The sequence below is a fragment of the Panulirus ornatus genome, chromosome 67 (genome assembly GCF_036320965.1).
Source record: "Panulirus ornatus isolate Po-2019 chromosome 67, ASM3632096v1, whole genome shotgun sequence".
NCBI classification, from domain to species: domain Eukaryota; kingdom Metazoa; phylum Arthropoda; class Malacostraca; order Decapoda; family Palinuridae; genus Panulirus; species Panulirus ornatus.
Genome location: NC_092290.1, coordinates 20,272,314 through 20,299,244, shown reverse-complemented (window position 1 = coordinate 20,299,244; position 26,931 = coordinate 20,272,314). Strand labels below are relative to the sequence as shown.

At 49.6% G+C, this 26,931-nt stretch overlaps 1 protein-coding gene across 1 annotated transcript in view; it reads left to right on the top strand.

Moving 5' to 3' along the window:
* LOC139747137 (opsin, ultraviolet-sensitive-like) overlaps positions 1–26,931 on the top strand; it is a 102,834-nt gene that overhangs the window by 32,718 nt on the left and 43,185 nt on the right. Inside the window, exons 3-5 of the mRNA XM_071659054.1 lie at positions 1,377–1,448; positions 18,157–18,288; positions 25,395–25,554. Of these exons, the coding sequence (XP_071515155.1) occupies positions 18,210–18,288; positions 25,395–25,554 (239 nt within the window). The 5' untranslated portion in view covers positions 1,377–1,448; positions 18,157–18,209. The remainder of the gene's footprint in view (positions 1–1,376; positions 1,449–18,156; positions 18,289–25,394; positions 25,555–26,931) is intronic.

Below are 26,931 nucleotides of genomic sequence, written 5' to 3'. Positions count from 1 at the left end.
ATAGGGGAGAATGAACAGCTAGGTCTGGCTGTGGACGGAGTACCACGACCAGGAGTGTTTCCTGTTGTGTTGATGGATAAGCCTGTCTGTCTGTAGTTCCCCAAATTCTCTCTTCTCTCCTTCACACTTCCTCCTTTTTCTCTTTTTACATATGAAAGCCATTTTTCAACAGAAAACCATATTCACGCAGGTTAATCGCTCAGATCTGTGGTTACTAACTTATATTCAGTCTGTTGCTTGATAGTCTAATCAGTCTGTTCCATCTTCTGTTGCTTGATCTACGTCAGTCTGTTCCATCTTCTGTTGCTTGATCTACGTCAGTCTGTTCCATCTTCTGTTGCTTGATCTACGTCAGTCTGTTCCATCTTCTGTTGCTTGATCTACGTCAGTCTGTTCCATCTTCTGTTGCTTGATCTACGTCAGTCTGTTCCATCTTCTGTTGCTTGATCTACGTCAGTCTGTTCCATCTTCTGTTGCTTGATCTACGTCAGTCTGTTCCATCTTCTGTTGCTTGATCTACGTCAGTCTGTTCCATCTTCTGTTGCTTGATCTAGATACGTCGTTTGTCGTTACAACTGGCCATGTCAACCCAGATTTTGGAAGAGCTCCCCAATTGAGCCCATGGGACTCCGGTAAATGTCTTTAAAATCATATATATAGTTTTTTCCTTCCAATTTCTCACCTTTTGAAGCAAGCCCACAGCTTTCCCCTAACCTCTGGTGAAGATGACGCCACCATTCCCCTCAGTCAACATGTAACATGTCATGTATGCACGAGACTCCACATTACACCAACAGTGAAGTTGGTCTCTGTGGAAACAAGTGTCTTGTGCAGATGCTGAATATTCTCTTCTGAAAAGTTGGTTCGATTGCATGTTGATCTTTCCCTTGTCCAGAGTATTGCTCTCTCATGTTTACATCCTCACTGGACAGTTGAGTCTCCGGACCATCCGTCTTATGGAAGCTTCCAGTGTGGTATATGTGGTTGGTCTACTTTGTAATGTTCCCTCACACATTCCATATTTTATAGATGTCATTTTGGTTTCTGCTCCCGATGACTGGCTTGTCGTGTGTGTGTGTGTGTGTCACCCCCTCCCCCCACCCACACTTCCCTAAATCACGTAATATTCTGTCAGCTGGTGTCTCACATGGTTGGGTGTGTGTGTGCACATAAGTGGGCCGTTTTGATACCTATGTCTTTCTTCGCACAGCTCAAGTCTGGATTTTTTTTTTTTTAACCCAAGTTTGTCCCCAACTTATACCACTTATCCCAATACCAATGGCATGTTTTCCACTGCCTTCAGAAACCTCAGCTTCATCTTTCCTCATTACTTTACTCATTTTCAGCCCTTAATTCCATGTTTATTAATGTTTCAGTCTCGATGAGGACTTTCGTTCGTAGCTGGAGCCTTGGACGAAACAAGACTGGGAGGAAGAATTAATCTTGAGGTGAGCAACAACTTTGTCTTGACTCTTGACCTGTAACAACAGGTTAGATGTGTGGTGTGTTTACATCTCTCTTTCACCGTACAAGACCTTCAATTCCGGTGTTACACTGGGAAAAAAAGCTGCGACGTGCACTCTGATTGAGTTATAGGCAGCACACACACACACACACACACACACACACACACACACACACACACACACACACACGATGCCAGAACTTACCGTCACAGTGAGAGACGTACCAACACAGATGATAAGTTCAAGTCTGATCAAAGCCCAGGTCTTGATCGTCTCTATCCACCAAGAATTCAAAACGTCAACCACGAAATTGCCGGACCTTAGTTAACCAAGATGTTCAATTAATCTGTCCAGGATGGAATAGTCCCACAGGACTGGAGACTGGCAGACTGGCACTGCAGTATCCAATGAGAAAAGCCTTTGAATTGCCTGGTAATTACCGTCCACTTAGCCTTATATCAAGTACATGTAGACTTCTGGAGTCGGGTATTAGAGATGAAACCCTACATTGAATGACCAAGTTTGATCACTAATACACAACATGGATTTAGAAGGCGCAGATCATGCCTTACAAATCTCCTTGCATCTTATCAGACATTATACAGTACCCACAAGACTAAAGCAATGGATATTACGTATATTTCTGGTACTCATGACAAGACTAAGGCAGTTGGTATTTCTGGACTTGCAGAAAGCATTGGACCAAGTCCCTGACGATGAATTGATGCACAAAGTGAGTGCGGGTCTTGGTGATCACTGGTGGTTACATGGGGTTTGGACAGAAGGCTAGTGTGGTGTAGGAAGCAGAGAGTCATAATGAATGGTCGATCATGACTGTGGTAACCCGTTACTAGTGGAGTGCCCCAAGGTTCGGTCTTGGGACCATACTGTTCATCATTCATCTTAATGATATTGACGTACGGCTAAATAACTTAGCGACAAAATTTGCAGAGGATACAAAGATCGGCAGTGTCATATTAACTCTCGTAAATAGGTTTAGATTACGAGAGGATCTAGATGAACTAAATGGTCTGGAAATTGGCAAAGGCCATTTACCGTTAATATATGCCCACTTTTACATGTAGGAAACCTCGGCTAGAAATTCTACTCTGAAGTGATGGAGCACAAGATAAAGGCCACCCTAGCTAGTGTGAGGGATCTAGAGGCTGCTGTCTCCAGTAACTTCAGCGTCTCCCAACATTGTAACTTCAGCTGCCAAGAAAACATGTACGATGTTACGATTTATTAACCAACTTTACGTATACAAGCAAGGATGTGATATTGTCACTATGCCTATGTCTTGTTAGACCACACCTGGAATATGCAGGGCAGTTTTCCCTACCCTCCTATGACTTTCCCAACAACTGCCAACTGACACACTGTACATGATAGATTGTTCTTCTATAATTCTTGCATACCTTCCCTTGACTCTTCTTTTTTTTTTTTCTTTCCTTATCTTTATCTCAATTAAGGCCCGGCCTTGATATGGACTTCTGTCCGTGACTGGAGCCTCGAACGTAGAAATATAAAGTACTGTAAAGATCATATTCAACTGAAAAATCATTGTTGCGAAGAGCAACGAAATTGGTTCCTTCCTTACACAAGAAACTATATCTGTGAGAACTAGATTTGTTCTTTTTAACTAAAATTAGGCTCTGAGGTAGGTTAATCATTTTTTTTTTTTTTAAATACTTAAATTCAATCCTGATGCTATTGAAAATTTCTTGACGGTCGCGCCAGTTCTACCTACGAGAGGAAGTGGGCCAAGGCTCAGAGGTCACTGACTTGATCTGAACGACAAGGAATATTTCTTTCCCTTCGACGTTATTGACGCGTGGAATAAGTTCCCAGAACATGTACGGAGCAACACTGTCAATATGATCAGAATAAGTCTTGATCATCACTTGTCACTCTCCGGTATTGAAATTGCTCCTTTAATCAATTATGATGAGTTAGTGGTATGTCATAGTACCTTCTGAACCACTGATCTCTCCCTGGCCATGTTGCCGTAACGTAGCCACATTTATTAACCCATGTCGCCTAGTTTGAGGGAACAACAAGCAATTTTTGCATCATCCTTCCACATCTAGACTATTACAGACAGGGTAAGTCTTGATGCAGGAGCTCAAAGTTTATCCTTACTATCGTCTTGACAACAAAGAGTGAAGGGATACATATCTTTGGTGATGTAGTGCATGAAACAGTCATATTCTACCCTCTCACTTTGCCATAAGAATAGTCTTCAGGCATATTCGTCCTGCAAGGTATTTGTTACTACATGCCTTCCGTCCGGCGTGTTGCTGGAGGGCGTGAAGAGTGGAGAGCGAGTCTGTGAATTCCTATCTTTATCTCCAACTTTTTTTCGAGGATTGAATCTTTTCCAGTAGTGGTAAGACCAGATCACCTCTCTTGGGTCTTGGGTCTGGGTATCTAAGCAACTCTCTCTCTCTCTCTCTCTCTCTCTCTCTCTCTCTCTCTCTCTCTCTCTCTCTCTCTCTCTCTCTCTCTCTCTCTCGCATGGTGTGATGGCTCATGCCTCTCACAACAGATCAGGGACAGATGTGTGTGTGCGTGTGTCGGGCCGCGAAAATCTTCCCATTCCATCCCTCTCACATTTCTGCTCAGGAATCATTGAGCTTCTTTTCCTCGTGCCGACCAGCACCACATCTCCATAAGAAGGAAGTATAGTGGCTTAACTTCTGACGAAGCTGTGTGCTCGAACTTCCTACTGGTAACTCTGTGTTATCTGACTTTCCTGTAACTCAGCTCTGCTGGCCCTCTCCTCCCGCTGAATCTACGCATATCATCTTCAGTATTTTCATCTGGCGTGTTCTCCTGCGCGTTTCTTCAGCTCAAGTGGACCCAGCTGTACCGCCCAGATCTCAGGTCCTGGAGGCGTGTGCCCCTGAGCCAGCTCCGATCCTTGCTCGTCTACCGTCTGTCTCATAACCTTGACTTCCTTCCTTCTTGGAAGCCTTGCTCAGTGCCGTCCATCCCTGGGAAAGGTGACTATTTTAACCCTTCTAGCTATCACCCTATTGTCTTCACTTCTGATGTCTACAGTGTCTTCGCAATTCTCCTTGAATTACTGTCATGAACACTTTCTTGTTGAATACTCATACGGTCTTGTCAGCGCGAGGTCTTGCATTAACCACGTCTGGTGAACGTTTGCTGGGTTATGTCGTGAGTCCTTTGTTTTCTCAGCTTCCTTCCCTTTCGTTTCCCTAATCACCTGTGTTGCCCCAGTACACAGCTTCCTCCCCTCAGTGAAATAATCGTGGACGAAGCGACCACCTCCTCTTATCCTATCAACAGTGATGTCCTTAAGAGATCTGTCTCAACATCTACTCGCTTTTTCTCTTCATAAAAGATCTCTTTTCAACTTTTGACCCCTATTCACGGTTTTCTTTTTTTTCTGATTCTTCTTTAAGTATTTCCATTTCCCCCATTCCCCTTCCTTCTTCAAATACTCTTTCTCGTACTGAACATATTTCCTCGCTCAGTCTAGACCTGTACAGGATCTCGAAATTTCAGAAGAGGAACCTGGATAAATCCAGTGGTGCCAAATCACAATTTCTCCTTCAACACATCACTTTCTAAGCGTCACTCCTGTCCCACAGTTCAATTTCAAAGCAGCCAAATTATTCAACCCTGTAATAGCATAACCAGATCCTCCGCTCCATCATGGAATCTTCTCCAGATGTGGTTCTTCGTTCACTTCTCTTCCTCGGTAAAGCCTTGCGTCTCTACTTCTCCAGGCATCACTTCGCCTCACCCTTACCTCTTCCGCACCCCTTGCTGCACCCTCCCTGTTCTCATAGACCACGATCCAGGGTGGAAGTGTCTATGGTCCGTAACACAGGAGGAAAGCGTTAAAGACCTTTCGTTAGTGTTTATAACTTGGTGTTGCCGACCTTCATGGCCACGTCCCTCGTGAGCTGTCTTCCTGTTGCCCCCACAAGTAAGCTTTGGCCCCGAGGTCATACGTTTGCCTCTTGCTTCCCACAGAATCTGTGTGGAGGCTGGCCAGTCGAGGATGGACCGTTATGATAACTCCTTTCCTCGAACAGCTTCGGTGTGGATATATTTTTTCTTCTTTCATCTTTTCATTCATTCAGTAACCTTTCTAGTTTGAAGCGTCTTGCCAGCAGCAGACACCATCGTAGCTCTGATGAACTGCATTCATTTTCTCCCAATTTTTTTTCCTCCCTTCACCTGAGATGCCCTTGGTTTGGGCCCTCGTTGGCCACTGTGAAGATCCCTAGAAGTCGTACCGTCGTAGTCAAGGGTCGTCGTGCCCAGGAGTCGCGCCATCGTGTGTTCAGGAGGTTAGGTTAGGTTAGGTACCCAGGAGAGTGTGGGACCAAACCACCACTTAGCACCTACTGCTAGGTGGCCTTCCTTGAACCTGCTTAATGAAACTGATGCCACTTGATGTTCACACGTATCTAACTCATATAGATTATTGTCGTCACCCTCACAGTAATTTATATCCTTTTTTTGTGCGGTGTAGATGTCAGCTGGGGATCAGGAGCGAAATGTATATCGAGGCCATGTTTAAACTTATGTATGGTATCGCTTTGTAATGCGCCCGTCTGGTGAATTATCCCATACGTTAACAACCACGTTAAAGAAAAGTATTTTCGCTTCATTCGAGGTCAGACGATCGTCCGTTTCTGTCCGTCACTACGAATGAAGTCACGACGAATCTATCGTAAGATACATTGTTACCTCATGATTGTCGAAGGCTTTGATCAGTTTGATTCACCGTGTTAGATCACCTCTCAACTTTCTCTCTTCTTATATAGATTCCAGTCGTCTACTCGGCTGTCAATAGATTTTGTTTCAGGGTCTGGATATCATCTTGGAAGGTCGTGTCTGTAGCCTCTCCATTCGAAACCTTTGCCTATGAATCCAAGAATTCTGCTCGCCTGTTTCACTGCTTCTGTGCAATACTGACGTGGCTTTAGGCCAACAGAGATTTCCTCACCCCCCCCCCCCCCTGTATTTTTCTTTCCACATTTATGGCCCGCCATGTCCACATAGCTGTGAGCCCGCCATTTCCACATAGCTGTGAGCCCGCCATGTCCACATAGCTGTGAGCCCGCCATGTCCACATAGCTGTGAGCCCGCCATGTCCACACAGCTGTGAGCCCGCCATGTCCACACAGCTGTGAGCCCGCCATGTCCACATAGCTGTGAGCCCGCCATGTCCACACAGCTGTGAGCCCGCCATGTCCACACAGCTGTGAGCCCGCCATGTCCACACAGCTGTGAGCCCGCCATGTCCACACAGCTGTGAGCCCGCCATGTCCACACAGCTGTGAGCCCGCCATGTCCACACAGCTGTGAGCCCGCCATGTCCACACAGCTGTGAGCCCGCCATGTCCACACAGCTGTGAGCCCGCCATGTTCACACCTCTGTGATTCCACCATGTCCACACAGCTGTGAGCCCGCCATGTCCACACAGCCGTGGGCTTAGCACGTCAAGACAGCTGTCGGCCTGGCACTTGTAGACCTTGGTGGGGCGGGCAGGTGTGGGGCGGGAGATCTCGGTGGGGCGAGCCGATGTGGGGCGGGCAGGTGTGAGGCGGGAGACCTCGGTGGTGCGGGCAGGTGTGGGGTGGGAGACCTCGGTGGTGCGGGCAGGTGTGGGGTGGGAGACCTCGGTGGTGCGGGCAGGTGTGGGGTGGGAGACCTCGGTGGTGCGGGCAGGTGTGGGGCGGGAGACCTCGGTGGTGCGGGCAGGTGTGGGGTGGGAGATGTAGGCAGCGACCACCATAAACATGCACCACCAGCCACCGTGGTGGATGGCCTTCTGGTCTAAGCTGAAGTCAAAATATTGTCTCATGAATATTGCTGGGTTGATGAAGGTCTCTTGTGAGCCCCGTACGTGTATTACAACACTAGGCTTGTGTTGCCCCGTATCTTGTGTCTTACTGGGGGAGGGTTGTGTTGCCCCGTCTCTTGTGTCTTACTGGGGGAGGGTAGTGTTGCCCCGTCTCTTGTGTCTTACTGGGGGAGGGTAGTGTTGCCCCGTCTCTTGTGTCTTACTGGGGGAGGGTAGTGTTGCCCCGTCTCTTGTGTCTTACCTGGGGAGGGTTGTGTTGCCCCGTCTCTTGTGTCTTACTGGGGGAGGGTTGTGTTGCCCCGTCTCTTGTCTTACTGGGGGAGGGTTGTGTTGCCCCGTCTCTTGTGTCTTACTGGCGGAGGGTATTGGAGCCCCGTCTCTTGTGTATTACTAAGGAGAGTTTGCCACTAGTGTTGCCCCGTCTCTTGTGTGCTTCTGGGGAGAGTTTGACACTAGTGTTGCCCCGTCTTTTGTGTGTTGTTGGGGAGAGTTTGGCATTTGTGTTGCCCCATCTCTTGTGTGTTACTGTGGGAGAGTTTGACATCAGTGTTGCCCCGTCTCTTGTGTGTTACTGTAGGAGAGTTTGACATCAGTGTTGCCCCGTCTCTTGTGTGTTCCTGGGGAAGAGTTTGACACTAGTGTTGCCCGGTCTCTTGTTTGTTTCGGGTGAGAGGACAAGAGCAAAGTTTCGGGTGGGAGGACAAGAGCAAAGGAAGGATTAGCACTACTCCTGAAACAGGAGTTGTGGGAGTATGTGATAGTGTAAGAAAGTAAACTCTAGATTGTTATGGGTAAAACTGGAAGTGGATGAGGAGAGATGGATGATTATTGGTGCCTATGCACCTGGGCATGAGAAGAAAGGTCACGAGAGGCAAGTGTTTCGGGAGCAGCTGAGTGAGTGTCAGTAGTTATGGTGCACGAGATTGGTTATTAGAGATGGGTGATTTGAATGCGAAGATGAAAAATGTGGCAGTTGAGGTTGTAATTGGTATACATGGCGTGTGCATGAAAAAGACATGTAACTGAAAGACATGTAACTGGGAATACCTAATTTAAGAAGAGAAATACATACTCAAGTATACGAATGTGGGTAGGAGAGATAGTCAAAGGGCATTATTGGATTACGTGTTGATTGGTAGGCGTGTAAAAGAGACTTTTGGATGTAAACGTGTTGAGAGGGGCAGCTGTTGGGATGTCTGATCACTACCTTGTGGAGGTGAGGATGAAAATTTGTAGAGAGTTTCGAAACAGAGGCGAGAGTGGTGAGAGTAAGTGAGCTTGGAAAGGAGACTTGTGGGAGATATAACAGGAACGATTGATTGTAGAATGGCAAAAGCTATTTAGGGAAGCAATGATGGCATGTGAAAGAGATGCACGTGATATGCGAAAGGTGGGAGTTGGGCAGTTTAGAAGGGGTAGTGAGTGGTGGGATGAAAAGTAATGTTGCTAGTGAAAGAGAGAATAAAAAGGCGTTTGGACGGTACTTACACGGAAGGAGTGCAAATGATTGGGAGATGTATGAGAGAAAGCAACAGGAGGTCAAAAGGAAGGTGCAGGAGTTGAAAAAGAGGGCAAATGAGAGTTGTGGTGAGAGAGTATCATTAAACTTTAGGGAGAATAAGATGTTTTGGAAAGGAGATAAGTAATGTGCAAAAGACACAGAGAGAACAAGAGAACGAATGGGAACATCGGTGAAGGTAGCAGATCAGAAGTTGAAGGTATGTACAGAGCATCAGATTGGGGAAGAGCAGTGTGGTTTCAGAAGTGGTAGAGGATGTGTGGATCAGGTGTTTGCTTTGAAGAATGTATGTAAAATTACTTAGAAAAACAGGCGGATTTGTATGTAGCATTTATGTATCTGGAGAAGGCATATAATAGAGTTGATAGAGATGCTCTGTGGAAGGTATTGAGAATATATGGCGTGGGAGGTAAGCTGCCAGAAGTAGAGAAGTTTTTGTCAAGGATGCAAGGCATGTGCACGAGTAGTAAGAGAGAAGAGTGATTGGTTCCCAGTGAAGATCGGTCTGCGGCTGGGATGTGTGATGTCTCCATGTTTTTTTAATATGTTTATGGATGGGATGGTGAGGGAGGTAAATGCAAGAGTTTTAGCGAGAGGGGCGAGTATGCAGTCTGTTGGGGATGAGAGAGCTTGGGAAGTGAGTGAGTTTTTGTTCGCCGATGATACATCGCTGGTGGCTGATTCGGGTGAGAAAGTGCAGAAGTTGGTGACTGAGTTTGGTAAAGTGTGTGAAAGAAGAAAGTTGAGAATAAATATGAATAAAAACAAGGTTATTAGGTTCAGCAGAGTTTAGGGACAAGTTAGTTGGGATGTAAGTTTGAATGGAGAAAAATTGGAGGAAGTGAAGTGTTTTAGATATCTGGGAGTGGACTTGGCTGGCGTTCACATCTGCCTCTGATTATAACACTGTCTTTCCCCATTCCTGGCCATTGGTCTCCCGTCTGCCTCGGGTGTTTGTGCAGGGAGAGACTAAATCATCTTTCTCTTCGCCTATTTCTTCACGAATGTTATCCTGAATTTCCACTGAAAATTTGATTCGATATTTGTCAACAGATGCCATAATTTTCAGCCCAAGTTGGGTCACCACACCTGACGTACACATGACCAGATACCTCCTGGGTCACCACACCTGACGTACAGACGTACACACGACCAGGTACCTCCTGGGTCACCACACCTGACGTACACACGACCAGGTACCTCCTGGGTCACCACACCTGACGTACACACGACCAGATACCTCCAGGGTCACCACACCTGACGTACACACTACCAGGTACCTCCTGGGTCACCACACCTGACGTACACAAGACCAGGTACCTCCTGGGTCACCACACCTGACGTACACACGACCAGGTACCTCCTGGGTCACCACACCTGACGTACACAAGACCAGGTACCTCCTGGGTCACCACACCTGACGTACACACGACCAGATACCTCCTGGGTCACCACACCTGACGTACACACGACCAGGTACCTCCTGGGTCACCACACCTGACGTACACAAGACCAGGTACCTCCTGGGTCACCACACCTGACGTACACACGACCTGGTACCTCCAGGGTCACCACACCTGACGTACACAAGACCTGGTACCTCCTGGGTCACCACACCTGACGTACACACGACCAGATACCTCCTGGGTGACCACACCTGACGTACACAAGACCAGGTACCTCCTGGGTCACCACACCTGACGTACACAAGACCAGATACCTCCTGGGTGACCACACCTGACGTACACAAGACCAGGTACCTCCTGGGTCACCACACCTGACGTACACACGACCTGGTACCTCCTGGGTCACCACACCTGACGTACACGACCAGGTACCTCCTGGGTCACCACACCTGACGTACACACGACCTGGTACCTCCTGGGTCACCACACCTGACGTACACACGACCTGGTACCTCCTTGGTCACCACACCTGACGTACACAAGACCAGGTACCTCCTGGGTCACCACACCTGACGTACACACGACCAGGTACCTCCTGGGTCACCACACCTGACGTACACACGACCAGGTACCTCCTGGGTCACCACACCTGACGTACACACGACCAGGTACCTCCTGGGTCACCACACCTGACGTACACACGACCAGGTACCTCCTGGGTCACCACACCTGACGTACACAAGACCAAGGTACCTCCTGGGTCACCACACCTGGTGTGTAGGTCTGGCTTGCCTCTCCCTCACACACACTGTTGGTATAACTTCTGGACATATTGTTTTCGATCCGGGACATATGTTCGTTCATTCTCGCCATTCTGGGCCACAATGGCGATCGCCACTCTGGGCCACAATAGCGAAGTCTCCATTTTCGAAATGTGAGGCCAGACAGACACACCTCCATCAGTGCCCTTCCTCACATGATGGCATGCAGATCCCAGGGGGCGTCACATGGTGCGCAGATCCCAGGGGGCGTCACATGGTGCGCAGGTCACAGGGGGCGTCACATGGTGCGCAGATCACAGGGGGCGTCACATGGTGCGCAGGTCACAGGGGGCGTCACATGGTGCGCAGGTCACAGGGGGCGTCACATGGTGCGCAGGTCACAGGGGGCGTCACATGGTGCGCAGATCACAGGGGGCGTCACATGGTGCGCAGATCACAGGGGGCGTCACATGGTGCGCAGGTCACAGGGGGCGTCACATGGTGCGCAGATCACAGGGGGCGTCACATGGTGCGCAGATCACAGGGGGCGTCACATGGTGCGCAGATCACAGGGGGCGTCACATGGTGCGCAGGTCACAGGGGGCGTCACATGGTGCGCAGATCACGGGGGGCGTCACATGGTGCGCAGGTCACAGGGGTCGTCACATGGTGCGCAGGTCACAGGGGGCGTCACATGGTGCGCAGATCACAGGGGGCGTCACATAGTGACGTCAACCTGGTTCTGATCACCACACATTGTACAGAGGTTTATGGATCCAGGTTCCAGCATCTCCAGGTCGCTCCTAGCCCTTCTCCTAGCACTACTCCTCTCCTCCTAGCACTACACCCTCACTCCTAGCTCTCTCTCTCTCTCTCCTAGCACTACACCCTCACTCCTAGCTCTTTCTCTCTCTCTCTCTCTCTTAGCACTACACCCTCACTCCTAGCTCTCTCTCTCTCTCCTAGCACTACACCCTCATTCCTAGCTCTCTCTCTCTCCTAGCTCCATATCCCCCCTCGACATGTACGAGTAATTGAGAAGCGTCGTCAAGGGGTTATTTCCCGTGCCCGCCACGAGGGTTTCCGGGCCACGGTAATGACTGCACTTACACGAATAATGTACGAGACCAGCCATCGATCAGGCCGGATACCACCGTGCAGGACACAAGTGCGCTCCCCTCCCACGCCACAACCACCGTGCAGGACACAAGTGCGCTCCCCTCCCACGCCACAACCACCGTGCAGGACACAAGTGCGCTCCCCTCCCACGCCACAACCACCGTGCAGGACACAAGTACGCTCCCCTCCCACGCCACAACCACCGTGCAGGACACAAGTGCGCTCCCCTCCCACGCCACAACCACCGTGCAGGACACAAGTGCGCTCCCCTCCCACGCCACAACCACCGTGCAGGACACAAGTGTGCTCCCCTCCCACGCCACAACCACCGTGCAGGACACAAGTGCGCTCCCCTCCCACGCCACAACCACCGTGCAGGACACAAGTGCGCTCCCCTCCCACGCCACAACCACCGTGCAGGACACAAGTGCGCTCCCCTCCCACGCCACAACCACCGTGCAGGACACAAGTGCGCTCCCCTCCCACGCCACAACCACCGTGCAGGACACAAGTGCGCTCCCCTCCCACGCCACAACCACCGTGCAGGACACAAGTGCGCTCCCCTCCCACGCCACAACCACCGTGCAGGACACAAGTGTGCTCCCCTCCCACGCCACAACCACCGTGCAGGACACAAGTGTGCTCCCCTCCCACGCCACAACCACCGTGCAGGACACAAGTGCGCTCCCCTCCCACGCCACAACCACCGTGCAGGACACAAGTGCGCTCCCCTCCCACGCCACAACCACCGTGCAGGACACAAGTGCGCTCCCCTCCCACGCCACAACCACCGTGCAGGACACAAGTGCGCTCCCCTCCCACGCCACAACCACCGTGCAGGACACAAGTGTGCTCCCCTCCCACGCCACAACCACCGTGCAGGACACAAGTGTGCTCCCCTCCCACGCCACAACCACCGTGCAGGACACAAGTGCGCTCCCCTCCCACGCCACAACCACCGTGCAGGACACAAGTGTGCTCCCCTCCCACGCCACAACCACCGTGCAGGACACAAGTGTGCTCCCCTCCCACGCCACAACCACCGTGCAGGACACAAGTGCGCTCCCCTCCCACGCCACAACCACCGTGCAGGACACAAGTGCGCTCCCCTCCCACGCCACAACCACCGTGCAGGACACAAGTGTGCTCCCCTCCCACGCCACAACCACCGTGCAGGACACAAGTGTGCTCCCCTCCCACGCCACAACCACCGTGCAGGACACAAGTGCGCTCCCCTCCCACGCCACAACCACCGTGCAGGACACAAGTGTGCTCCCCTCCCACGCCACAACCACCGTGCAGGACACAAGTGCGCTCCCCTCCCACGCCACAACCACCGTGCAGGACACAAGTGTGCTCCCCTCCCACGCCACAACCACCGTGCAGGACACAAGTGTGCTCCCCTCCCACGCCACAACCACCGTGCAGGACACAAGTGCGCTCCCCTCCCACGCCACAACCACCGTGCAGGACACAAGTGTGCTCCCCTCCCACGCCACAACCACCGTGCAGGACACAAGTGTGCTCCCCTCCCACGCCACAACCACCGTGCAGGACACAAGTGTGCTCCCCTCCCACGCCACAACCACCGTGCAGGACACAAGTGTGCTCCCCTCCCACGCCACAACCACCGTGCAGGACACAAGTGTGCTCCCCTCCCACGCCACAACCACCGTGCAGGACACAAGTGCGCTCCCCTCCCACGCCACAACCACCGTGCAGGACACAAGTGTGCTCCCCTCCCACGCCACAACCACCGTGCAGGACACAAGTGTGCTCCCCTCCCACGCCACAACCACCGTGCAGGACACAAGTGTGCTCCCCTCCCACGCCACAACCACCGTGCAGGACACAAGTGTGCTCCCCTCCCACGCCACAACCACCGTGCAGGACACAAGTGCGCTCCCCTCCCACGCCACAACCACCGTGCAGGACACAAGTGTGCTCCCCTCCCACGCCACAACCACCGTGCAGGACACAAGTGTGCTCCCCTCCCACGCCACAACCACCGTGCAGGACACAAGTGCGCTCCCCTCCCACGCCACAACCACCGTGCAGGACACAAGTGTGCTCCCCTCCCACGCCACAACCACCGTGCAGGACACAAGTGCGCTCCCCTCCCACGCCACAACCACCGTGCAGGACACAAGTGTGCTCCCCTCCCACGCCACAACCACCGTGCAGGACACAAGTGCGCTCCCCTCCCACGCCACAACCACCGTGCAGGACACAAGTGTGCTCCCCTCCCACGCCACAACCACCGTGCAGGACACAAGTGCGCTCCCCTCCCACGCCACAACCACCGTGCAGGACACAAGTGTGCTCCCCTCCCACGCCACAACCAAAGTGCAGGACACAAGTGTGCTCCCCTCCCACGCCACAACCACCGTGCAGGACACAAGTGTGCTCCCCTCCCACGCCACAACCACCGTGCAGGACACAAGTGTGCTCCCCTCCCACGCCCACAAGTGTGCTCCCCTCCCACGCCACAACCACCGTGCAGGACACAAGTGTGCTCCCCTCCCACGCCACAACCACCGTGCAGGACACAAGTGTGCTCCCCTCCCACGCCACAACCACCGTGCAGGACACAAGTGTGCTCCCCTCCCACGCCACAACCACCGTGCAGGACACAAGTGTGCCCCCCTCCCACGCCACAACCACCGTGCAGGACACAAGTGCGCTCCCCTCCCACGCCACAACCACCGTGCAGGACACAAGTGCGCTCCCCTCCCACGCCACAACCACCGTGCAGCGGGACCTCCAGCCCTCCATGTTGGGACACTAGCACAGCGGGACCCCCAGCCCCCCATGTTGGGACACTAGCACAGCGGAAACTCCAGACCTCCATGTTGGGACACTAGCACAGCGGGACCCCCAGCCCTACATGTTGGGACACTAGCACAGCGGGACCTCCAGACCTCCATGTTGGGACACTAGCATAGCGGGACCTCCAGCCTTCCATGTTGGGACACTAGCAAAGCGGGACCTCCGGCCCTCCATGTTGGGACACTAGCATAGCGGGACCTCCAGCCCTCCATGTTGGGACACTAGCATAGCGGGACCTCCAGCCCCCCATGTTGGGACACTAGCACAGCGGGACCTCCAGCCCTCCATGTTGGGACACTAGCACAGCGGGACCTCCAGCCCTCCATGTTGGGACACTAGCACAGCGGGACCTCCAGCCCTCCATGTTGGGACACTAGCACAGCGGGACCTCCAGCCCTCCATGTTGGGACACTAGCATAGCGGGACCTCCAGCCCTCCATGTTGGGACACTAGCACAGCGGGACCTCCAGCCCTCCATGTTGGGACACTAGCATAGCGGGACCTCCAGCCCTCCATGTTGGGACACTAGCATAGCGGGATCTCCAGCCCTCCATGTTGGGACACTAGCACAGCGGGACCTCCAGCCCTCCATGTTGGGACACTAGCACAGCGGGACCTCCAGCCCTCCATGTTGGGACACTAGCACAGCGGGACCTCCAGACCTCCATGTTGGGACACTATCACAGCGGGACCCCCAGCCCTCCATGTTGGGACACTAGCATAGCGGGACCTCCAGCCCTCCATGTTGGGACACTAACACAGCGGGACCTCCAGCCCTCCATGTTGGGACACTAGCATAGCGGGACCTCCAGCCCCCATGTTGGGACACTAGCACAGCGGGACCTCCGGCCCTCCATGTTGGGACACTAGCATAGCGGGACCTCCAGACCTCCATGTTGGGACACTAGCACAGCGGGACCTCCAGACCTCTATGTTGGGACACTAGCACAGCGGGACCTCCAGCCCCCCATGTTGGGACACTAGCACAGCGGGACCTCCAGCCCCCCATGTTGGGACACGAGCACAGCGGGACCACCAGCCCTCCATGTTGGGACACTAGCACAGCGGGACCTCTAGCCCTCCATGTTGGGACACTAGCACAGCGGGACCTCCAGCCCCCCATGTTGGGACACTAGCACAGCGGGACCACCAGCCCCCCATGTTGGGACACTAGCACAGCGGGACCTCCAGCCCCCACGTCAGCGTCTCGGACCGTCGGCCACATAGCCGTGGCTTCGTGTCCATGATGGGCCCACGCCTGCACGGGGTCCTCCACCTGACCCGCACAGATGGCATCGCCCTGTAAGACCACAGCTGGCAGCTCCTGGATTATTACCCCCATGCCCAGGGTCATTACCCTCATGCCCAGGGTCATTACCCTCATGCCCAGGGTCATTACCCTCATGCCCAGGGTCATTACCCTCATACCCGGGGTCATTACCCTCATGCCCAGGGTCATTACCCTCATGCCCAGGGTCATTACCCTCATGCCCAGGGTCATTACCCTCATGCCCAGGGTCATTACCCTCATGCCCAGGGTCATTACCCTCATACCCGGGGTCATTACCCTCATGCCCAGGGTCATTACCCTCATGCCCAGGGTCATTACCCCATGCCCAGGGTCATTACCCTCATGCCCAGGGTCATTACCCTCGTGGCCAGGGTCATTACCCTTATGGCCAGGGTCATTACCCTCATGCCCAGGGTCATTACCCTCATGGCCAGGGTCATTACCCTCATGGCCAGGGTCATTACCCTCATGGCCAGGGTCATTACCCTCTTGCCCAGGGTCATTACCCTCATGGCCAGGGTCATTACCCTCATGGTCAGGGTCATTACCCTCATGGCCAGGGTCATTACCCTCTTGCCCAGGGTCATTACCCTCATGGCCAGAGTCATTACCCTCGTGGCCAGGGTCATTACCCTCATGGCCAGGGTCATTACCCTCATGGCCAGGGTCATTACCCTCATGGCCAGGGTCATTACCCTCATGGCCAGGGTCATTACCCTCATGGCCAGGGTCATTACCCTCATGGCCAGGGTCTACACAGTTTTTGATATTGTCTTCCCTACCATGAGGGGGTCTGGTTATCTGGCCTGGCTGTGTGGAGCTGCAGACCAAACCACATAACACGTGTGGTCATCCCCCCTCTATCACATTCCTCTCATCATGTTCATCTGAGGTGTGGTACAACCTGCCACCTCACTGTATGGTACTGCCTGCCACCTCACTGTATGGTACAACCTGCCACCTCACTGTATGGTACTGCCTGCCACCTCACTGTATGGTACTGCCTGCCACCTCACTGTATGGTACTGCCTGCCACCTCACTGTATGGTACAACCTGCCACCTCACTGTATGGTACAACGTGCCACCTCACTGTATGGTACTGCCTGCCACCTCACTGTATGGTACAACGTGCCACCTCACTGTATGGTACTGCCTGCCACCTCACTGTATGGTACTGCCTGCCACCTCACAGTATGGTACAACCTGCCACCTCACAGTATGGTACTGCCTGCCACCTCACTGTATGGTACTGCCTGCCACCTCACTGTATGGTACAACCTGCCACCTCACAGTATGGTACTGCCTGCCACCTCACTGTATGGTACTGCCTGCCACCTCACTGTATGGTACAACCTGCCACCTCACTGTATGGTACTGCCTGCCACCTCACTGTATGGTACTGCCTGCCACCTCACTGTATGGTACAACCTGCCACCTCACTGTATGGTACAACCTGCCACCTCACTGTATGGTACAACCTGCCACCTCACTGTATGGTACAACCTGCCACCTCACTGTATGGTACTGCCTGCCACCTCACTGTATGGTACTGCCTGCCACCTCACTGTATGGTACTGCCTGCCACCTCACTGTATGGTACTCCCTGCTACCTCACTGTATGGTACTGCCTGCCACCTCACTATGGTACAACCTGCCACCTCACTGTATGGTACAACCTGCCACCTCACTGTATGGTACTGCCTGCCACCTTACTGCATGACAGTGCATGGTACCTGGCTTCATGTTAAAAGGTTTGCCCTACAGCTACCACATCATGCAGGTACACGGTACATCTTCATCAAAGACGTCTCCAGGCAGACCCTTGTTATTCGTCAGGTTTCTGATGTTATGATCGTGTGTGTGTGTGTGTGTGTGTTGCCATGAGCCTCAACATCGTCTCTGTTCATGGCAGGTGTGGCCGTCGCCAGTGCAGGCCAGCCTGCCAGGCTGGTGTGGCGGTCGGGGATGCGCTACATGGTGGCCGGGGGCAGCTGGGAGATGTGGCCAGCCAACGACACCCCGTGTGGCCAGCCGCTCTGCCTGGGTGAGTACATGTAGTTAACCTCCAGGGTACAGTGCTGTACCTTACAGGGTGTGGTGCTGTACCATACAGGGTGTGGTACTGTACCATACAGGGTCCAGGGTGTGGGCCAGTACGTTATCTGTACCATACAGAACCAGACGCATTATAACAAGATGGTAAACTCACATCGTGAGAACACACGTCTGGAGGTAAGGGTAGGTGTGCACGAGCAGAGGGTAGGAGAACCAGTGTGGGGAACCTGTGGACACGGAGGGTTGTTGCTAAGGGTCATGAGGGATGTCGTAAGAGAGAAAGAGAGAGAGAGAGAGAGAGAGAGAGAGAGAGAGAGAGAGAGAGAGAGAGAGAGAGAGAGAGAGGTGAGGGAGGAGGGAGGGAGAAAGAGAAAGAGGACCTTAGAGCTATGAGATATGTCGTCTTGTAGTATGGACAGACATTCACTGTAGTGGAAGGGGTTCAGAAGATACAAAATCCTACGAAGGAAGAGTGGTTCAGAAAATCCTACGAAGGAAGAGTGGTTCAGAAAATCCTACGAAGGAAGGAAGGTAAAGAAGTCATTGAAAAGCCAATGAAGAAGTCTGATGCATCTTTTCTAAGGTGTTGTTGAGTTAGGGGAAAGGACTTCACACGAATGCTAAATCTATTTACAGCAGTAGATAAAAGAGGGGCAGGAGGAGCAGTAAATCGACAGTTGTGCTGTTGGAGGGAAGGACTAAAACACACACACACACACACACACACACACACACACATACACAATCTGTTGACTGTATCGACCAGGGATGTGCTGAAGGAGCTTCCTCAGCAGCTGATGAAGAGGGGGAGAATGTGATGACTGGTGGTGAAAAAAAAATAAATATGATGGCCACTATCGGATGTGAAGTACTCACGGGAGTATATGGGATAGTTGAGAACAGGTTTGGAAAAGCAGAGAGAGAGAGAGAGAGAGAGAGAGCGAGAGCATACAGAACCGTTGCTTGCTTGCTCAAAGAGAAGTTATATAGTGTGAGGCACAGAGTCTGGCAATCAACACCAAATGACCTATATGAAAGGCGAGTGGCGGCAAAATTTGAAAGATTCTTGGAACGAGAAGTCGATACACGTAAATCACAATCTTCTTTTTTTAAAGATCATACAACAGTGAAGGAAGGAAGGGGAAAATAAATAGATAATGCTTATTAGGAAAATTCCTGCAGGCTATAGGAGTGCCAGATGCAATTATGGTGGTAATAAAAAGGAAAAGAAGCTGTGTTTATCATGAAATCGTGAGGGGTTTAACCTGGAAATTGGAAGGAGCCATCATGTTAACCACAAGTTTGCCCCGATGGTGGATGAAGACATTAGAAGAACAGAGATGAGACAAGAAATAATGAGACATGATTGTGGAAACTACGCATTCCTCTGCAGTTTCTGTGGTGACATAGATTGGTCAACGGAGTCCAGTAGCTTAGCAACAGGACTTTGAGGTCTTCTGTGAAGTTTCCAGTGAAGGAGTAGAGGCGAGGATACTTCAGACTTCATGTACAGAGAGAAGGGCAAGTGAGGGTAGAGGAAGCTTAGTGAAAAAGACATCAAAATGCAAAGGAGCATCGAGATGTGCAGTGACGAAGATATAAACAGCACTCCAACCAACCAGCATTTGCAAAGGTACAAAAGAGCAGATGAGAGGAACAAAGAAACTCCAGCAAAAACATTGTGGACAAGGCAGGAGAAAAGCCAAGACTTATCCATAAATTTCCCAGGAGTCAAATGTCAGTTAAGTAGTTAATCAAGCCAAGAGAATGAGAGGGAAGAATTGCGCAGGATGGTGTGTGAGGGTGTGTGAGGCACTGAACATCATGGTCAAGTGTTTTGGACAGTGGGAGAGACACTATAGCCTCAGCACCAGTGAGGTGGCATGGAGAAGAGGTCTTTGGAAATCAACGAGAGAACTAGAATGAATATCAATCCAATACGAAAAGGACTTGACCCACTGAAGGGTCGTAGTCCTAATGAAATGTCACCATATGTACCAAAGATGTGTGCAGATCCTCTGGGCAAACCACTTGAAGGACTGTTCAAAATGTCACTGGAGAGAGGTCAAATGCCAAGGGAACGGTAAAGAACAATCGGCATAACTTTATATAAAAAGGAGACGAGGAAGAGACGCTGAACTATAGATGGGTCTCACTATCGGATGTGCTGTGTAAGGTTCTGGGAAATGTTATCAGAAGATATGTGAATGACTTTCCACGGAGGAGAAATGACCTGAAGTGAGATACAGCACAGTTTTAGGGGAAGGAGGTCAGGTGGACCAAACCTCTTAGATTTCTACGAGAGAGTGAGGTCTGTCCCTGACAAAAAGGTTGGGGCTGGGTGGGTTGTTTGTATGGGAATTCCCTGAAAGCATTTGACACTGTACCGCATGGGAGGGTGATTAAGAAGCATAGATCATCATCATAGTGGGAGGAAGTAGATCTCGCATGTCCGAGGAGTCGTCTCCAGATGGGTCGAGGTGACCAGTGGAGTGCCATAGGGATCGGTTTGGGGACCATTGATCTCTTGATCTATAAACTTTGCTGGAGGTTTGGACTTCGTTATGAATATGTCTGCAGGTTGGACAGAGGTCACGAGGGAAGTGAAAAGCGAGGAGGATTGCATTATCAGACTCTACGTGGTTGATGAAATTCGACGCGAGCAGATGTGATGTGGATGGGACACAGTGAATAGAACCCTCAATATGATTGTGGTTTAGCAGTACATACGCTATATTCCACCATTGGGAAAATAGTTAAGGAGACTAACTTGTCAGGTAGCAAATATTAGAATAGCTTTTAAGTATATAGATAAGGAAATATTGAGCTAGTTGTTCACATGTAACAAAGTTAGAAGTATAATATGCTTCTCAGCTTTGGTTGGTCACCGCCCTTAAAGAAGCACAAAGAGCTGATAGAGAAGGTCCAGAGAAGAGCAACAAAGATAATGTCAGATTAACAGAGCTGACTTAAAGGGATAGGCTTCAAATTTGCCCACTTTGGAAGACAGAAGAGTAAGGGATGACTTGATTACATCCTTGTTGATTTTTTAAGCAGCTCTTCGAGAGGTGTGAGGATAGAACAGCCAAATGACATGAAACTGATACACACTAAAACGGTTTTGAAAATGTATTTTTTAGTAAAACACAGTGGCTGAAGACATAGTGAATGCAGACACCAGATGTAGTTTTCAGAAATTGTACGATTGTAGAAAGTGTTCACGAAATGGAACCCCACCAGTGTACAACTCCCTCCTGTATAGCACATATAGGTAATTACACACACACACACACACACACACACACACACACACCACACACACACACTTAGCCAATAATTCATACTTGTATATACATACATACTGTATACATTCTTATTACACCTGTATACATGCATACATGAATACATATATTGTTGGCTCCACGAAAACCGTGTTCATCTTACTGAATACCCACAGAATGCATTGGTTTACCTCACAACCACAAAATACATGAGTTTACCACCTCAGCCACGGAATACATGGGTTTACCATCTCAACCACAGACTACGTTGGTTTACCATCTCACACCCGCGATATGCACGGGTTTACAATCACACAACCCCATAATACGTGGTAAACCATCTCACAACCGCAGGATAAATGGATCTTCCTTCTCACAACCGCGAGATAAATGAGTTTACCATCTCACAACCACGTAATGCATGGGCTTATCTCACAACCGCGGGATACGCGGGTTTACCATCTCAACCGCGGAATACATGGGTTTACCATCTCAACCGCGGAATACATGGGTTTACCATCTCAACCGCGGAATACATGGGTTTACCGACCTTACAACTACGCAAAAGACATGGTTTACCGTCTCACAAACACGTAATACATGGGTTTATCATCGCACAACCACGGAATACATAGGTTTACCATCTCGCTACCACGGAATGCATGGGTTTACAGTGTCACATCTACATAATAGGTTTAACTTCTCGCAACTACGAAATGCATAGGTTTTAGAATGGCACAACTACGTAATAAATGGGTTTATAATGTCACAACTACGTAATGAATGGGTTTACCTTCTCACAACCACGGAATGCATTGGTTTACCATCTCACATCCAAGTAATACATGGGTTTTGCATCTCATATCTACATAATACATAGGTTTACCATCCCTTAACCACGTCATACATAGGTTTAACATCTAACTATAGACTATACAAAGAATTGTAATATTAATATTAGTGAAGGTCTATATAAATTGGATAGCCTTATTGTACATAAAATTTGTAAACAGTTCCCCTTCTTGCCCAAATATTGAATTCCATGATACGCTTGTTGCCAGACTCGAACGCACCTGACCTACATTGGGGTAGTCCCTTGTTTACCAAATGGCGTCCTAGCTACGTCTCTTCGTTGTATATTAACTGACTGTTCTATTTCTCTCTTGTGTCTCCCCTGATGATGTGATTCTTACACGAAAGTGCACTTGGGAACTTGTCATGATTCATTTTCCCCGTGGACTCATAGGAATATGATTGTTTTTTTTTTCCAATATATATATATATATATATATATATATATATATATATATATATATATATATATATAATATGTTGATGTTGGGGTTACAGGGCCAAGAGAGTGCTGCAGCTGGTGATGGAGAGGTGAGTATTGCAGGCTAATTTACCTCTTGAAAAGCCCTTATGAGGCCACTCACCAGGTTCCTTTATACAAGTCATATGAGGCGGGCAGCAAGTGGGTAATTGCTCCCTCCTGACCCCTCCCTCCCTCCCTCCCTCACAGTCCCTCCTCCTGCACAACAAATACTCCCTCCTCAATATCCAATAAATTGATCCCTGTTCCCCCTTGCGATGGACCAAATACAATATCACTTATGTATAGGCTTCTGTAGCTTCAGGCTGCGCCACAATCAGTAGCAGGGAAAGGATGGTGCCCTAATATATATATATATATATATATATATATATATATATATATATATATATATATATATATATATATAAAGGGGACGGGAGCGTGGGGCTAGAAACCCTCCCCTCCTTGTATTTTAACTTTCTCAAAGGGGAAACAGAAGAAGGAGTCACGCGGGGAGTGTTCATCCTCCTCCAAGGCTCAGATTGGGGTGTCTAACTGTGTGTGGATATAACCAAGATGAGAAAAAAGGAGAGATAGGTAGTATGTTTGAGGAAAGGAATCTGGATGTTTTGGCTCTGAGTGAAACGAAGCTCAAGGGTAAAGGGGAAGAGTGGCTTGGGAGTGTTTTGGGAGTAAAGTCAGGGGTTAGTGAGAGGACAAGAGCAAGGGAAGGAGTAGCACTACTCCTGAAACAGGAGTGGTGGAAGTATGTGTTAGGGTATACGAAAATAGACTCTAGATTGATATGGGTAAAACTGAAAGTGGATGGAGAGAGATGGGTGATTATTGGTGCACGAGAAGAAAGATCATGAGAGGCAAGTGTTTTGGGAGCAGCTGAATGAGTGTGTTAGTAGATTTAATGCACGAGACCGGGTTACAGTGATAGGTGATTTGAATGCAAAGGTGAGTAATGTGGCAGTTGAGGGAATAATTGGTGAACATGGGGTGTTCAGTGTTGTAAATGGAAATGGTGAAGAGCTTGTAGATTTATGTGCTGAAAAAGGACTAGTGATTGGGAATACCTGGTTTAAAAAGCGAGATATACGTAAGTATACGTATGTAAGTAGGAGAGATGGCCAGAGAACCTTATTGGATTACGTGTTGATTGATAGGCGCGCGAAAGAGAGACTTTGGGATGTAAATGTGCTGAGAGGTGCAACTGGAAGGATGTCTGATGTTGGGGTGAAGAGAGTGGTGAGAGTAAGTGAGCTTGGGAAGGAGACTTATGTGAGGAAGTACCAGGAGAGATTGGGTGCAGAATGGAAAAAGGTGAGAACAAAGGACGTAAGGGGAGTGGGGGAGGGATGGGATGTATTTAGAGAAGCAGTGATGGCTTGTGCAAAAGATGCTTGTGGCATGAGAAGCATGGGAGGCGGGCAGGTTAGAAAGGATAGCGAGTGGTGGGATGAAGAAGCAAGATTATTAGTGAAAGAGAAGAGAGAGGCATTTGGACGATTTTTGCAGGGAAACAATGCAAATGACTGGGAGATATATAAAAGAACGAGGCAGGAGGTCAAGAGAAAGGTGCAAGAGGTGAAAAAGAGGGCAAATGAGAGTTGGGGTGAGAATCATTAAATTTTAGTGAGAATAAAATGATGTTTTGGAAGGAGGTAAATAAAGTGCTTAAGACAAGGGAGCAAATGGGAACATCAGTGAAAGGGGCTAATGGGGAGGTAATAACAAGTAGTGGTAAAGAGAGAGGGAGATGGAGTATTTTGAAGGTGTGTTGAATGTGTTTGATGACAGAGTTACATATATAGTGTTTTGGTCGAGGTAGTTTGCAAAGTGAGAGGTTAGGGAGAATGATTTTGTAAACAGAGAAGAGGTAGTAAAAGCTTTGCGGAAGATGAAAGCCGGCAAGGCAGCGGGTTTGGATGGTATTGCAGTGGAATTTATTAAAAAAGGGGTGACTGTATTGTTGACTGGTTGGTAAGGTTAAGCAATGTATGTATGACTCATGGTGAGGTGCCTGAGGATTGGCGGAATGCGTGCATAGTGCCATTGTACAAAGGCAAAGGGGATAAGAGTGAGTGCTCAAATTACAGAGGTATAAGTTTGTTGAGTATTCCTGGTAAATTATATGGGAGGGTATTGATTGAGATAGCGATAGGGATATTGATTGAGATAGGGAGAAAAAATACCTCCCACGTATTCCCTGCGTGTCGTAGAAGGCGACTAAAAGGAAAGGGAGCGGGGGGCTGGAAATCCTCCCCTCTCAATTTTTTTTTTTTTTTTTTTTTTTTAATTTTCCAAAAGAAGGAACAGAGAAGGGGACCAGGTGAGGATATTCCCTCAGTGGCCCAGTTCTCTGTTCTTAACGCTACCTCGCTAACGCGGGAAATGGCGAATAGTTTGAAAAAAAAAATATATATTAATTGGATTTAGAGAGAGAGAGAGAGAGAGAGGGTGTGAGGTCAATGGTTGTTGTTTACATTGCAGGTATGAACGCCCCAGAGGACCTGATGGCCCTCATCCCTGACCACTGGCTCAGGTTCCCTCAGCCCTCACCAATACTACACATCATCCTCGGGGTCGTCTTCACCATCCTGACCCTGGTGGCCTTCGTGGGCAACCTGGCTGTCATCATCCTCTACTGCAGGTAATATTGACCACATCATCCTCTGCTGCAGGTAATATTGACCACATCCTCCTCTGTGCAGGTAATATTGACCACATCCTCCTCTGTGCAGGAAGTATTGACCACATCCTCCTCTACTGCAAGTAGTATTGACCACATCATCCTGTACTGCAGGTAGTACTGACCACATCCTCTACTGCAGGTAGTATTGATCACATCATCCTCTACTGTACGTATTTTTGACCACATCATCCTCTACTGCAGGTAGTATTGACCACATCTTCTACTGCAGGTAGTATTGATCACATCATCCTCTAATGTAGGTAGTATTGACCAATGCAGATAGTATTGACCATATCACCCTCTACTGCAGGTGGTATTGACCACATCATCCTCTACTGCAGTTAGTATTGACCACATCACCCTCTACTGCAGTTAGTATTGATCACCACCCTTTACTACAGGCAGTATTGACCACATCATCCTCTACTGCAGATAGTATTGACCACATCCTCTGCTGCAGGTAGTATTGATCACATCATCCTCTACTGCAGTTAGTATTGACCACAGCGCCCTCTACTGCAGTTAGTATTGATCACATCGAACTTTACTATAGGCAGTATTGACCACATCATCCTTTACTGTAGGTAGTATTGACTACATCATCCTCTACTGCAGGTAGTATTGACCACATCATCCTCTACTGTCGATAGTATTGACCACATCCTCTGCTGCAGGTAGTATTGACCACATCATCCTTTACTGCAGGTAGTATTGACCACATCACCCTCTACTGCAGGTAGTATTGACCACACTTCCTATTATATCTAACCTCGTAGCGTTAGTGTTACAGTAGTCCATGCTGTAGTTGTTAGGTATTGTAGTGGTAGTTGATGTTATAGTGGTGGTAGTTGATGTTATAGTGGTGGTAGTTGATGTATAGATGGTAGTTGATGTCATGGTAGTAGTAGTTGATGTTAGAGTGGTGTCTCTTGGTGCTGTAGCAGTGTTATTAATGTAATAGTGGTGGTAGTTGATGTTATAGTTGTGTTAGTTGGTGATGTAGCAGTATTGTTGATGTTGTAGTGGTGGTAGCAGTGGTAGTTAATAGTATAGTGGTGGTAGTTTCTTTTTTTCTACATTAGAGGCTGCAGTCACGGACAACAGTCCACATCAAAGCCAGGCCTTAATTGAAATACAGAGAGCATTCTGAAAGGGAAAAAGAAAAGATAAGGAAAAGTACTTACGAATTTCAGAGGACGTGAAACACCTGTCTTCTATGATTCTCCAGGTCATAGTTCTTGGGAAAGACATGAGAGGATAGAGAGTTCCAGAGCTTCGAGGTGTAGGGCAAGAAACATTTATCAAAATGGCCTACCCATGGGTTGCCAACGGCAA